The following is a 14,811-nucleotide window of genomic DNA, read 5'->3' as shown; positions in this document are numbered from 1 at the left end:
TGATGCAAAATTTGTGTCACTGATACATATAATCCTATGATTTGGATCCATTCCTGGACACAAGTTATCCACACTTGAAACTTAAAGTGTAAAAGTTACTAAAACAACAAAATTTTATTCAAAATTCAGCAATGACCTAATGATAGCATGAAAACTACATGTATCAGAACTTTATCAGCATTCAAATTGCATCCAATGCTGTGGCCTGAAAACAGCAAATTTCTTTTCACACAAGTAAATTTTAAATGAACATTTCCATTAATTTCAACAGGTGCAAGTCCAGCAGGTTCTCTAAGTTTATTTCAAACACTGGCTTCTAACCCCATCAGAAATCAAGACCAATTTCCACAAAAACTGCTAGCTCTATGAATACAAAAAATTCTCATGGGAACATGACAGCATTCAGCTGTCTCCCATTGAAACTTACCATATATAGCAGAATAGCATTCCCCTTTACAGTGCAGCAGCACCCAAGGGATCCAACAAGAACTATGACAGCCCCTATTCCTATTAGAACGTAAGGGGCCTCCTTGTAGTAGATGGACGACAGCTCCATATAGATGTACAACTCCACTTTTGTCCATATTCCCAGGGCGAGTACTGCAATGCCAGTAATCTAGAGAACAAAAGAAAACAAAAGTGACTGCATGCACAGTGAAATCTGTATATAAAGAGACCACACATTTTTTCTTTTATGGACAGGTCTTACATAGGGATTAAATATTTTTTCAAAAGTCAGCTTGCCCTCAGAGAGATATTGAATTTGAAAGCTAAAATGTTTGTAATCATTTATTTATACTCACAACTGAACACTTATTTATCCATTTTCTTGACAGTACTAGTCACCTTGAAATTGGCAACATGCAACAAAATGTTTGAGATTCTGACTGTTGAGAATGATTTGAGAACACTTATTTCTATCTAGGTAATTGTTTGCCAAGCATAAGGATGTATCAGTCTCCTGTAATTATCACGTAAACAGAATACAAACAATGCTCATGGGTGATACAGTTTTTAACATCAATCATACTTTGGATTAAATCCTCTTGGTGGTAAATTATTAGAAACAAGTGCCAATGTTTATTTCCCAACACACCTGTCAAAGAAATCTCAAAAGCTGTATTATTAATCCATAACACCTACTGATCATAAAATTAGCAACATATCTCTAAGAAATCTTGAAGGTCGATTGTTTAGAATCTACAATCTGAGAAACTGCACAAGCCTAACTTAGGACCTGAAAGTAGTTAAAATATACATACAGTAAAACCTGTCTTGAGAGACCACTGCTATGAGAGACCGCCTGTCTTGAGAGACCAGGTTCTCCATGTACAGATTTAGAGATTATATAGTGTTATAACCTGTTATGAGAGACCACCTGTCATGAGAGACCATTATGTTTTGGCAGAAGGGGTGGTCTTTCAAGACAGGTTCCACTGTATTGAGAACTTTTTTGGTCAAAACTTGCATTATATAGTGAATATTCACATTCTCAGACCTGCACAATTTAAGACTGACTTTGACAATGACTACAAGATGGAAATGAAACATATAATAGATAAAAGAAACTGTGGCCAGTTATGTGGAAAAAGAATGCACTACATCAATACAGTACATAAAAGTGCTGATATATGTACTGTGGCGAGATCATGGGGTATAAAACTTGCAAAACATAAAGCATTAGGAACTGAACACAAGCCCCATGGCAGTAAAACAGCTGCACAGACTTCTGTTGGCACATTTTATTCATTTTATTGGAACAACCAACAAAAAAAAACCTGATGCACTTTATACCAGGTCTGACTAAAATGAATTTCCCAGATCTTAGACCATTGTAAATCTTCAAGCCCTGAAATGAGTGAAATTCACTGGCTTTGAATAACCTTGGAGTGACATCCATCAGTACAAACATATTTCATGCATTAATAATTACCTTCATTAGCTAAAACATGTTATGTTTCCAGCATGCAATCCACTATATAACTGTTTTACCCAATTACAGGTTGCTGTACAATACAGTTTACCTGCTGAGAGTAACATATCACAATACATGTATAGGATATGGTCAACAATATGCAAAGTTAAACATACTTATTCCAACCTCAAAATGCAATGGCAAGAAACAGCCTTCTGAGTTGGTCAGGATGTATAAAAATTTAGTGTAAATAGATAACACACCTTAGTCGAGTAAAAGTATAGGTCACATTGACTTTCTTTAGTTTTAAGAGTGTAGTAGTAACAACTGTGCATCTAGTTATCAAGTTTTCATGACTTAAAAAAATCAATAGCATCCAGTAAATGAGCTTTCAACATAAAATTTCAATAAAGTCACTGAAGCAGGAAATGCAAAATAGGCCACAGAGACCTCTTTTTGCATAAAGGTCATAGAACTTATAAAGATACATCTACTCACCAAGTTTCATGAGCCCAGTCAGGACAGACTGCATATAACATGCTAAACATTTATATGGTCATAAGCTTAATGCAAAACTTAACCAAAGTCAATAAAAGTTGAAATAAGGTCACAATGAGCCTTTTTTTGTTATAATGGTATAGCAGTACAGAGATACATTGTCAACATCAATTTCAAGGTTTTACCATGCATGAGAAAAATACTAAATCTAACCAGCGTCTGTGAAGTGTAAAATATGGGTAGTAATGACCCACTAATGAAATGCAGCAGTACTGCTCATCAAGATGCATCCCCAGCCTATATAGTCATGAACAAAATCCAAAAATTGAAACTAAACCATAAAATGTGAGATAAGTGTTGCAGTGACCTCTTCTTGCTGGGTTTAGTGCCAAGAGAAATATAATAATTTAATTTCAATGATTAAAGCAAGGCTTCTCAATGACATGAACTTCCACGTCAAGTGTGCATCAAATTCTCAGCTGACACCTATTTCTCCCAGTGACATGCCTCATTTTCCCCCAAGATGTGCCCCTTTTTCATGGTCAGCTATGGCTAAACTGCACAATAGCTAAAACTAGACTTTAGTAAACAAGCAAGAAGCCAGTGTGGCTAATTAACAGTTAATACTTATCATTGTAATTATCTTGTGAAAAGGACTGCTCCTCCAAAATATTTCAAATAAACCATTTTCTGCTGGTGTGTATGTAAGCACATGCAAATGATTGGCAAATAAACAATGCCCAATTTTGTTTCAACGGTGTTTAACTCATGAATGTAATCAAAGTTTTCTAATTGTCTGATTTGGACAGAGTTGTCAAATTACTCATATGCCATGTTGTTGTAGGGTTCAACGCCATTTTTCAGCACATGATAGGTTATACATGGCGGCCAGTATTAACGGTAGAGGAAGAACCCAGGAAAACCCCAGAAAGAACCACCGACCCATGAGTAGCTACTGGCAAGCTTTCTCACATACCCACATTGGACGAATCGGAGACTCGAACCCAAGCAGATAGAGGTGAGATAGCAGTGATCCGTAATGGAGAGTGCTTTAGACCATTCAGGGCCCCCTCATATGCCATAATAATATTAATAACCATGTGTCTTTTACAGGGCACTACAGCATCTGTAGAATTTTTTTTTTAAGACAGAGTTAAAGTCAGTTAACTTGCAAAAGATCTGGCAAAATCTATTTTCTTTTTGGGGGAGGAAACAGACTTATGGGGAAAATATACCAACAACATGCATAAAAGGTGAAAATTTTGTTTCATTGGTGATATTTGAACAAGAGTACCTAAAGTATGTATAAATTCATCTTGACATATCTGCAGTATCAAGCTGCATGTATTAAGGAACCTGATGGTTATGCGTGGCAACCATTTTTCTATTGAGCCCATGCTTTATAGGCCATCTTTTTTCCTTAAGGTCGACTTATAAGGCATTTACTAAATAACATATTTATCTTGAATTAGTTGTTTTTTCACAAATATGCTGCTTATATTTTTTCATTCCTTCTTTGCCTCATTTTGACATAAGTAAAATGTCCAGGAAACCCCATCCTGAAATTCTGTTGAGCGCTGAAAGCATTAACAGTAAAAAAAACATCAAACTGAACCAAAGTGAAATGTGAAATACAGGTCACAGTGACCTACTCTAATGATGTGTGTATAGTACTCATCACACTAAGTTTCATAATTCTGGGTGTAGCGGTATAAGGTAGTTAAAAAAAATGTGTCCATGAACTAAATACATAAACAAAAGGAATGATACAGAGTCATCGATTTGATTTAAGCATTCTGTATTAATGGAGATGCAAACAATCATCTAGTTCAATGGTTCTGGCATATACAGTGCCTGCAACTGAACCAGTTAAGTATAAAGTATGGGTTGCAGCAACCAAGAATACACAACCAATGCACATGTATGTACAAAAATAGCAGCCCCCCCCCCCCCCCCCCCGCCCCCCGTGCTTACAGGTGCTATCAAAACCCGTTCCAAGCTGTTGCCTAGTACCCCGAGAAGAAAGAATGGTTGAGTGACTTTCACTGTTGGTGAACAAACTACTGTTCTTTTGCTGATGCTGATGTCAACAATTTGGGCAGCACAATAGCTTCCTTTTACTTACAGTAGATAAGAATGAAGTGGAAACAATGATGTTTCCTTTGGTATTGATATCAGCAAAATATTAAATCATAATTTAAAATTGGAAAGGTACAAAATATGAATTGTTCTCCAAATGAACACCATTACATCCAGGGTCTGTTCTAGGATGTAGTGTTTATCATATTTTCAGAAACATCATGCCAAACATTATCAGAATGCACAAATATCATGCATAGTTTCAAGCCCTACCATTTGCTGATTAAATCTCAAAGGGGGGGGATTTTCCCCTAAATTTTCAGTTCAAGAACAGACCCTGTATATCAAACTTCATCTCATGTTTCGTATTAATTTGTTTTGATTCAGTATCACAAATCTCAAGAGATGCATACTTCACTGATGGCATGACAGACCATAATATCTGTTTATGCTTGTCAACATTGATCCACATGGACAAAAAAGTATTCTGGAAAATCCTAACATGAACAATTTTAAACTGAAACAAAGATACCATGTAAATAATTCCTTTTTTACAGTCAATAAGATGTATTAATAATCCTTCCTAACTACTCTGAAGTGAAACAATTTCCCACCAAAGCAGGCATTCAGTCGACTCCCAAGCCTGTAAAAACAACATGACTCAAATGCATCAGTAACACTGTTCACAAATAATGCACTGCATTGCAGTTTAATGTTCAGCCTTCACGACTGATGTTCAAAGGCAGCAGTTAGTGTTTATAATATCTGTAACTTGTTTTATATATATATATCATTAATTCAGTAGCTTCTAACTTTTGTTCTTATTTCTATTTAATAATTTAGCATTTTCTATACCAGTGCCAAATTAGTAATTTAACTTAGCAGTAATTTTTAATTACAAAAATACCTTTTTGAATGAACTGAACCATAATACTGAACTTATTTGCTCCAATCAACTTAAGTTGACCTATTTGCTGTTTCATTAACTTTTCATGAACTTATTCTGACCTATTTGCTTATCTAATTTATTTACATATAGTGGTAAGACCAAATAGAAATTTAAAGTTCTTTCTCTGTAAGATGTTGTTTATATGTGAAAAATCTAATATCATATCACTACTATTTTCCCCATTTTGATTAGTTTAAATTAACCTAAGACAAAAAAATCTCACAATTAAAATTACAATAAAAGATATGGAACAGTTTTAGAAATTCTAAATTAAGTTTTTTTTTTCTCTACATTTCCCATGAAAATGGCATATTTATGTATGTGATACTGATGTTACATTGCCATAAATGTACATTTTTGTTACGGATCGCCAGTGTAACGCCAGTGTTACGTCATTTGGTTTGATGCACTACGAAATGAACCTGTTAGTACTACTATCGGGTTCATTTCGTACGGCATCAAACCAAATTACGTAACACTTTCCGTCAAAGAGTCGCCTAGTTGCAATCACTCCAAAAATAGTAAGAGAGAATATATAATTGACATTTTATATGCATATTTTACTTTTTTAAAAAAATAAGTCATACGAATCATAATTAGGTAGGCCATATACTTAAATGCGTCAAAACATTTATAAAAAAATGGCAATATTTATGCGATCAAAACAATATTTTTATTTGAGATACATTTCAATGTCCCTACAATAATAATTCTGTTATAAAAGATGCAATTTCGCAGTGTATAACAGCTACATAAAGTTTAAAATGGGAATATAGCAGCCCATATGCTAAAACGCAGTCGATTATGATACGTGTTCAGTAGCTAAATAGTTGAGTAACAGCTACAACGAAACAACCCCAAAACCGACCATTCTGTTTTAATTGCACACAAAACTTACCCAGAAAATAAAGTTAAAGACCATAAGAACTGTCTTAGTACACGTCAACATCGGCGTAGATGACAGCAAAGACTGAATTCGTTCAGCCATTGTTGATGATGTTATTCAATACTATTCAAGCCACTTGGCAAATCCGGAAGTTACATGAACGAAAGAAACATCAAATTAGACCGTGCCTCGAACTATTAAATGAATAGAAGGGAAGTTGGATCTTATATTATTCCTGCTACCAGTCTCGAAAGATGCTGAACAAATACTTAACATCTATTTTTGTCAGGACTGAAGAGTTTTTGTTTCAGCAACCTGACACGTTAACTGGACAGAGATGATTTAACAAAGTATACTGGAGCATTCCCAGATTAGAATAATCAATATTTTGTTGTGATGCTCATTTGTTTTAATACGTCTGTAACTAACTCAACAAACGGAGATAGCAGTTTGAAATCCATGTCTTTCTTTTAATAAAGATAAGTTATTATTTGAAAAAATACAGTAAAAGAATCTGTTGAGCAATTTAAAGGAGTTTTTAAGAAAGAAAAGATTGATCTTATATTAGTTATTAACTATTTATAAAGTTATAATATATCTGCTGCATGCAGTATTGGAATATTCAAATTGCATTTTATATTTTATTTATTTATTTTAGGCCTACCGATTGCCAAGTTCGTCGTGTCCCGAAGCTTTTCAGTCGTTTCTCTGCAATTTGGCCGCTGGCGACTTCGTTTTCTTTCCTGTCATAACTTTTACTCTGTTGTCTCATCTTGATTAGCAAAGGTTCCGATATGTTAACCATATCTATACCTTGGCGGTCGAGCAGATATTTTAGTGATTTATCCTATTGACATCTATTGGATTTCATCAGTTTCCTTCCTTAGTACGTAAAACCACCTAACCAATAACATGTAACAGAGGTACTTTGTACATCGGCCGAAAATAGAAGAGGCAATTTACTTCAGTAGGATACATAGTAAATTTAACATCGAACTTACGACTATATACAAGAGAGAAGACATTACATGTGCATTTAAGTGAAAGGTATTTGTAAAAACACGGATCGGCAGTGGAAAATTGCTTATCTTATGAGTCCATTTAAGTTGTGTACTCTCCTTGTCTCGCCGCATACAGTGAAATTCACAGACCTGAAGCACAAAAATATCTGCTTTATTCGTCAAGGTGTAGAAAAGGTTAACATATCGGAACCTTGGCTAGCAAAGATGGTTCACCTCTGGTGAAAGTCCGTGCCTGTTTCCCATCATTTACATAATCCGGCTAAGCCAGGTTCATCTTATACCATTTTTGCTATTATTGTAGCCATTAATGCCCTCGGACGAAGTGTAGAATTACAATTTTGATAGATAGAATCGAGCCCATCTGGTCTCCTACAATTTTTTGTCTGTGACATAAAAAAAATAAATGATAATTGCAACAAAACAGACTTATTGGGACATTTCAAACAATGATATTATACGAACCTGGCACTCTTCTTCTTCTTCAACTTCTTCTTCTTCTTCTTCTCTAATAAAATGGGTTGTTTTTGTTTTTGTTTTATTTTGTTTTTTATAGAGGGGCAGCTGATATCGAACTCAATCATGGTCCTAACAATGACCGCTGTGGATTGTGTTGTCAGAAAAACAATGGAAAGAAGCAACAGAGAGGGCGACCAGACCACTTAACGCGTCACGTACGTTTTTTAGACATAAAAAAAAATAGTGACCCTTCATAGAGGTCAATACCACGTCTACGATTATTGTTTGTCCCAAACAGAATTGTAGACAAGGCCCTCTCTGCTGCTATTAATTAAAAAATTGTTATATTAAAAATAATGGTACATCCAGAATCTCATACTGCAAGAATAGTCTCTAGAAGCAATTAAAAAATTTCTTCCCGTGCGAGATTCATTTAGAAAAAATCTACAAGCGCAGCAAGAAGCACAAGTTGAGTACGAAGAAGAAACTAAAAAACTGTTTAAACCCGTCACTGCAGCTACTGAACAAGTTACAGCTGTCATCAAAGAAGATCTTCTTCCGGTATCAAAACAAACAGCAGAACAAACCGAAAAAATAGCAAGAAGAACTAAACAGACAAAGAAGATTTTACGAGATCTTCCAACTGATATAGTTGCGGCTCAGCCTCCACCTGTTGGTGAGGAAATACTTGAAGGTATTGGAAGACTTCGTGCTGAAGTCGCCGACGTGCAAAAAGAACATACACCTGAACCCGAACTAGTAGAAAAAAAACGTAGAATTGATTGCAAAATTTAGGAAAGGGGTTGTTGAAGAAATTAGAAATACTAAAAGAGAACAATTACCCGAAAAAATATTAAATAGTATATTTAATAAATCTAGTATTTTAAAACCCCGTCATGAAACAGTAAATGATGATAATCTTATTAAATATATATATCGCGTATATTACAACAAAAAACAGGCTAAAGGTCCAGAATATAAAATTATTAAAGAAGAAATAAAAAAACTTTATAGAGAGAGACTGAAACAACAAGAACAACTCTCCCAGTATCAACTTCCTCCACCTTTACAACGTAAAAGAATTTCTGCGCCGGCAATGACATATTCACCGGTAGATTCACCACATGGATTTCGAAGACGTGACTCACCTGACATATCCCCGGTCATCAATGAAGTACTTTATCCGGTGATGCAACCACCAGTATTTAAAACACCTCAAGAAGAACCTAAAACAGGATCTGGTTTATGTCCTGATAATATCATTAATGATGTGTCACGGTTAGAAGTTCTCGTAGGAGGAAAACGTGAGTAGTGAATGGGGATACATTAGCCTCAATGGGAATTAGCATTACAGAACCCCTTGGGAACGTTCAGCCTCAATGGAAATTCAACATGGGGAAAAATCGTGGGACAATATAGCCTCAAGGGGAATTTAACATGGGAAAAAGTCTTGGGTCACTCTAGCCTCAAGGGGAATTGAACATGGGGAAAAAGTCTTGGGTCACTCTAGCCTCAAGGGGAATTGAACATGGGGAAAAAGTCTTGGGTCACTCTAGCCTCAAGGGGAATTGAACATGGAAAAAAAAAATCTTGGGTCTGTTGAGTGACAAGGGAAAATGGAACAGGGTCGGGACCCTATTTTAATAGGGTTCCGACCTGATGGGTCTATGAAAAGGGAACATACGAAAATTGAAACAGGGAGGATTCTCTATTTTAAAAAAAAAAAAAAAAAAAAAAAAAAGGGTAGGCAATTGAAAGTCTATCTCTTTTCGAGAAATGTGGGTAGCCCTGAAAAGGGCCTTTGGATTTATGTTAATATGCCCTTAACATAAAGGGCATCTGTGCCATCTTCTTGTCCTCAAGCTGCGTCTTACTGCAGGGCCATAAATCAGAGTCCTCTTGAGGCATACTTGTCTTTCCACATACACTCTTCGTATCCACAGACTGGTGTCTGACTTGTGGACAACTGTCCACTTGGATCGGACATACATTAGCATGTCCGTCCTGAACATCATTGTTGACACAAGGGTGGAAGATTCAACGTCAGTCCACATGCTGAGGCGACGAGAACAGGTAAATCAATGCAGTGAACTGGGCTTATTTATAGGTAGAGGAAGGATTGAAACGATTGAGTTCATTGACCAATCCAAACACGCGTTACAAAATTCAGTCAGCTCGCATCCAATCCGAAGAGAACAGTCTGTGACGTCACGTGGTCTATATAGATTCGCTACCGCCTGTGTGCAGTCAATCGATGCGAGACAGTGATTCAACATGACGGAAACTCAGAAAAGGATCCATTGGGGTGCACCAGCAGTGGAGACTACACAAGGGAACCCGGACTTACTTTCAGAAGAGGTACATTGGGATTTTGTGGATTTTCTTACCTCGCAAGAATTTGTTCCGGAACCTTCGTCACCTTCATTACCACACGTGGAGAATTTTAGACAGAGACAGAAAGAAGAATTGGAGAAATTTATACAACGACAAAAGGAAGCGGAACAAGCTTTTCTTTTACAGCAACAACAGCAAGAAGAGGTAAGAAAAAAACAACAACAAGAAGAAGCAGCAAAGAAACAAGAGGGTGAAAATCAAACGGTCACGGTACTGTTAGACATTTTAGCGGAGTTAAGAAGTCTGAAACAAATGTATCAGACTTCTTTATCACGACCGAAGAGAATACGACCTTCCCGAGCTAAACACGCCAACCCTGTGACTAAGCCTACCGTACCACCCTTAGTGATTCCAACCCAATCATCATCATCAGAAGTAGGCCTCGGCCGTGGCAAAGGCTTAAGGCAGTTAAAGTTGATTGCTTAAACTCACCCCTACACCAAAAACCAAAGGCCCTTTTCAGGGCCACCCACATCTCTCGAAAAGAGATAGACTTTCAATTGCCAATAACTCAAAAAAAAACAAAAACAAAAAAAAAACCCCCATTTTACCCCTATAGTACGTGTGTATGAATGTGTGAGTGTACGTTCTTATTTTAAAATCAAAACCCAAAGACACTTACCTTTTTCTACCTAATTTATTCTTTTATCAATAGTTACAATCCAATTCACAATTCACAACAGAGCACTTTAAAAAGTTCATAGACTTCTTCTGTCTCATTGTTTAGTCTCTCTGTTTTTTGAATTTCTTCTCCGTCACAGTCTTTTCCTCCTCTTCCTCCTCACTTTCTTCCCTTCTTTTCTTCTCCTGTTTCTTTTTCTTCACCTGTCTGCTTTCTTCCTCCTCTTCTTCCTCTGAAGAATCCCTCTCTTCTTCTGACTCCTCTTGTTTCTATTTTGGGCAATCTGGAGACCAATGTCCTTTTTCTTGACAATAATAACAGGTATCTTGACTTTTGTCTCTTTTAACCCCTTTTTTTCTTTTTTGACGGTCTGGACACTCTGAAGACCAATGCCCTTTCTTCTGACAGATATAGCAAGTATCTTGACTTTTATCTCGAAAGGAAGGAGAGTAGTCCGTCGGCTGGTCTGAAGAAAATTTTCTAATGACCCAACGCAACGCTCTGATGAAATGTTCGATTTCGGTAGTCTCTTCCATCGTTGTGCTTGGTTTGAGAGTGAAATGAATAGTGAAAGGACAAGACACATACCCTTTTATATACGCTGGTCTGCCAGGACTATAAATTAGTCTGTGGTGTTTAAACTTTAGTCATTTGACGTTTTTGCACTCAAGATGAAACGATCCAATTCATTTGAGAAGAAAGAAGAAAGTAAGAGGCAGAAACGTGATCTATCGCCTCGTACCAGGGCTGAAGTCTTGGCACAAATTCATGCCAGTGATTTTGAAGAGGACATGAGTGAACCAGAATCCAAACCCTCTAAACAAATTTCACCACCCTTAGTTAACCCTGAAAAGTACTATGACATTCGAGAGACCGAAAAGCGCTCCTCTAGAAAATTTAGAACCACGGCTTACAAATACACGGTGAAGTTTAAAGATTTCAAGTCCGAAGTACCGTTGGAGAAAGCAGAAGGGTTCATCACCGGGGTGTGGGATTCTTTACTCACCACACTCAAGCGACAATGTCAACCCGAAGAAGACGATCGCTTGAGACTTTCCATACAACACGACGGCTTGAAATCCCCTGTTTGGATCGAGTTTAGCAGCCCTACAGAATTGACCGCTTCCAAAGTCATGGACAAAATTCAACACGTACAACAATCCAATGACCAGTTTGACATCACCGATGGAAAAGCCACAGTGGACATGACCCACGTCTCTCCTCCTCAAGGGACTGGACGCAAAAAGATGTTATTGGTGGACGAGCTTCGCAGCACCAAAAAGAGTCTCGTCCGAATTCACAACCCTGAAGACCAGATGTGTTTAGCCAGGGCCATCGTGGTGGGACGAACCTATGCCGATAAGAACGACACGGCAGAATGGAAAAGAGCTTCGAAAACTATTCGACAATCGGACCGAGCCAAACAACGAAACGAAGCAGAGCTCCTGTTACAACAAGCTGGCTTGCCCAAAGACACACCCTGTGGCATTCCTGAGATGCAAAAATTGCAAGATGCCCTAGCTCCACGATACACCTTGAAAGTGCATCCTCAAGAAATGCGTGGGCCTCTGTTGTTTCGAGGTCAAGACTTTAAGGACGGAAAATACATTCATGGCTATCATCACAATGACCATTTCGATACCATTACCAGTATCACTGGATTCCTGGGATACTGTTATTACTGTGAGAAATGTGACTATGGCTATAACAATCGAGAGCAACACAAGCATTGTGGTTCGAAATGCACAAGATGTTTGGCCTCTCCACCCTGTCTGAACGAAGGGCAAGAACCAGTGCATTGTTCAACTTGTCTGCGCACGTTTGTCAGCCCTGACTGTTACCAACAACATCTGAAGACGCAAGGTTCACAGAAGAAATGCACCAATGCTACGTGCAAAAATACCAATTCCCACCAGAGAAAGAGGATGGACACAAGAAGAAAGGCAATTTCATCTTTTTCGATTTCGAATGCATGCAAGAGACCGGTATTCACATTCCTAATTTCTGCGTGGCTCATCGAGCGTGCGAGAAGTGTATTCAAGAACCTATCTTCACTCATTGCCCTCACTGCAGCAAGATTCCTGGAGGGCGTGAAAAAATCTTTCGAGGACCGAACACGCTAGCCGATTTTGCCCAATGGGTCTTAGACCCCATCGACAAGACGAGGAGCCAAGAGGATATCGAACGTTACGGAGATTGTCATCGTCATGCCACAGTGATGGCTCACAATTTCTCCGGATACGATGGACAGTTTCTTTTGAGGTACTATACGGAACATGGCACCGAACGTCCTAAAGTCACTTTGAACGGAGCCAAAATCATTTTCATGCAAGTGGGACAAGTGCAGTTTAAAGATTCGATGAGTTACTTAGCCATGTCTTTGAGTCGAATGCCTAAAACGTTTGGAATGACAGAAATGGCTAAAGGGTACTTTCCACACTTTTTCAATACGGAAGCCAATCAACACGCCGTTCTACCCCATTTGCCTGAGGCTCACTATTACGACCCCGACAACATGCGTACCGAACAACGAGAAGCTTTCTACGCTTGGTACCAGGCTCATGCCTCGGACCCTTTCGACTTTCAGGAAGAAATGCTAAAGTATTGTCGTTCCGACGTGGACATTTCACGGCGATGCTGTGGAAAATTTCGAGAACTGTTCATGGAACACGGAGGGGTCGATCCTTTGAAAGAAGCTTGCACCATTGCCAAAGCGTGTTCCTTAGTGTACCGCCAACGATTCATGCCTGAAAACACCATGGCTGTCATCAGTCCTCAAACGATCAACTATGTCAAACGTCAATACTCGGTCAAAGCCCTACGCTGGTTACATTACTTGTGCGACAAGGAAGACAAGTGGATTCAACATGCCCGCAACGGAGGAGGTGAAAAGACCATCGGAACGCATTCGGTCGATGGCTGGGACTTAGAAAACCCCAAGATCGTGTACGAGTTTAACGGTTGCTTATTTCACTGATGTCCCGTCCGTTACCCTGACCGCGACACTAAAAATCAGTTTTTACAACGAACCATGGAAGACTTGTACCAGGCCACTTGTCAGCGACGCCTAAATTTAGAACAGGAAGGATACCAAGTAGTGGAAATGTGGGAACACGAGTACGATCACCGTTTGAAAACCGATCCCGAGTTTAAACGCCTCGTGGAAAGTTACCAGTTCATGGACCCGCTGAACCCGAGGGATAGTTTGTACGGAGGAAGGACCAATGCCACCTGTTTGATGCACCAAGCCGACGAAGAGAAAGGAGAAGAAATCAAATACTTGGACGTGTGTTCGCTGTATCCCTACGTGTGCAAATATTGTCGCTTTCCTGTAGGGCACCCACAATTGTTGACGGAACACATCGACCTGAAAAACATTCGACAATACGAAGGTCTGATCAAGTGTAAAGTTTTGCCTCCCACGGACTTGTACCATCCCGTGTTACCTCACCATTGCCAAGGCAAACTGATGTTTCCTTTGTGCCGTACTTGTGCCGAAACGTGCAACCAAGATCATCCTTGTCATCACACCCAGGAAGAACGGGCCTTGACGGGGACGTGGGTCAGCGTAGAATTATTCAAAGCTCTGGACATGGGATATCAACTGTTAGAAGTGTACGAAATTTGTCACTTTCCCAAGACAGAACAATATCACAAGGGTGACCCCACTCAGAAAGGCATTTTCGCCGACTACGTGGATGCCTTTTTGAAACTGAAGCAAGAAGCCAGCGGCTATCCGTCCAGGTGTCACACTCCCGAAGACCAAAAGACATTCAAAGAGAAGTACAAAGCACAAGAAGGCATCCCTTTAGACCACATCGAGAAAAACGAAGGCAGGCGATCGTTTGCCAAAGTGATGTTAAATTGCTTGTGGGGAAAAATGGCACAACGACCGTGTTTACCCAAGACGGAATATTTGACAGAACCTTCCCGCTACTTCCAGATGATTCACGACAAAACCAAATACATGAAACACGTGGATGTCGTTCG

At 38.7% G+C, this 14,811-nt stretch overlaps 1 protein-coding gene across 1 annotated transcript in view; it reads right to left on the bottom strand.

The window, feature by feature from the left end:
* Window positions 1-6,496, bottom strand: part of LOC149799183 (tetraspanin-7-like) — a 52,476-nt gene extending 45,980 nt beyond the window's left edge. The window contains exons 1-2 of the mRNA XM_089958416.1: window positions 6,340-6,496; window positions 428-616 (exon numbers count right to left, since the gene is read on the bottom strand). Of these exons, the coding sequence (XP_089814542.1) occupies window positions 428-616; window positions 6,340-6,429 (279 nt within the window). The 5' untranslated portion in view covers window positions 6,430-6,496. The remainder of the gene's footprint in view (window positions 1-427; window positions 617-6,339) is intronic.
* Between the last annotated feature and the right edge of the window lie 8,315 nt (window positions 6,497-14,811).

Source organism: Sinohyriopsis cumingii, chromosome 5 (genome assembly GCF_028554795.1).
Source record: "Sinohyriopsis cumingii isolate HCF-2022 chromosome 5, ASM2855479v2, whole genome shotgun sequence".
Classification (NCBI taxonomy): domain Eukaryota; kingdom Metazoa; phylum Mollusca; class Bivalvia; order Unionida; family Unionidae; genus Sinohyriopsis; species Sinohyriopsis cumingii.
The sequence above is the reverse complement of the archived record's forward strand: the minus strand, read 5'-3'. Positions and strand labels throughout refer to the sequence as shown.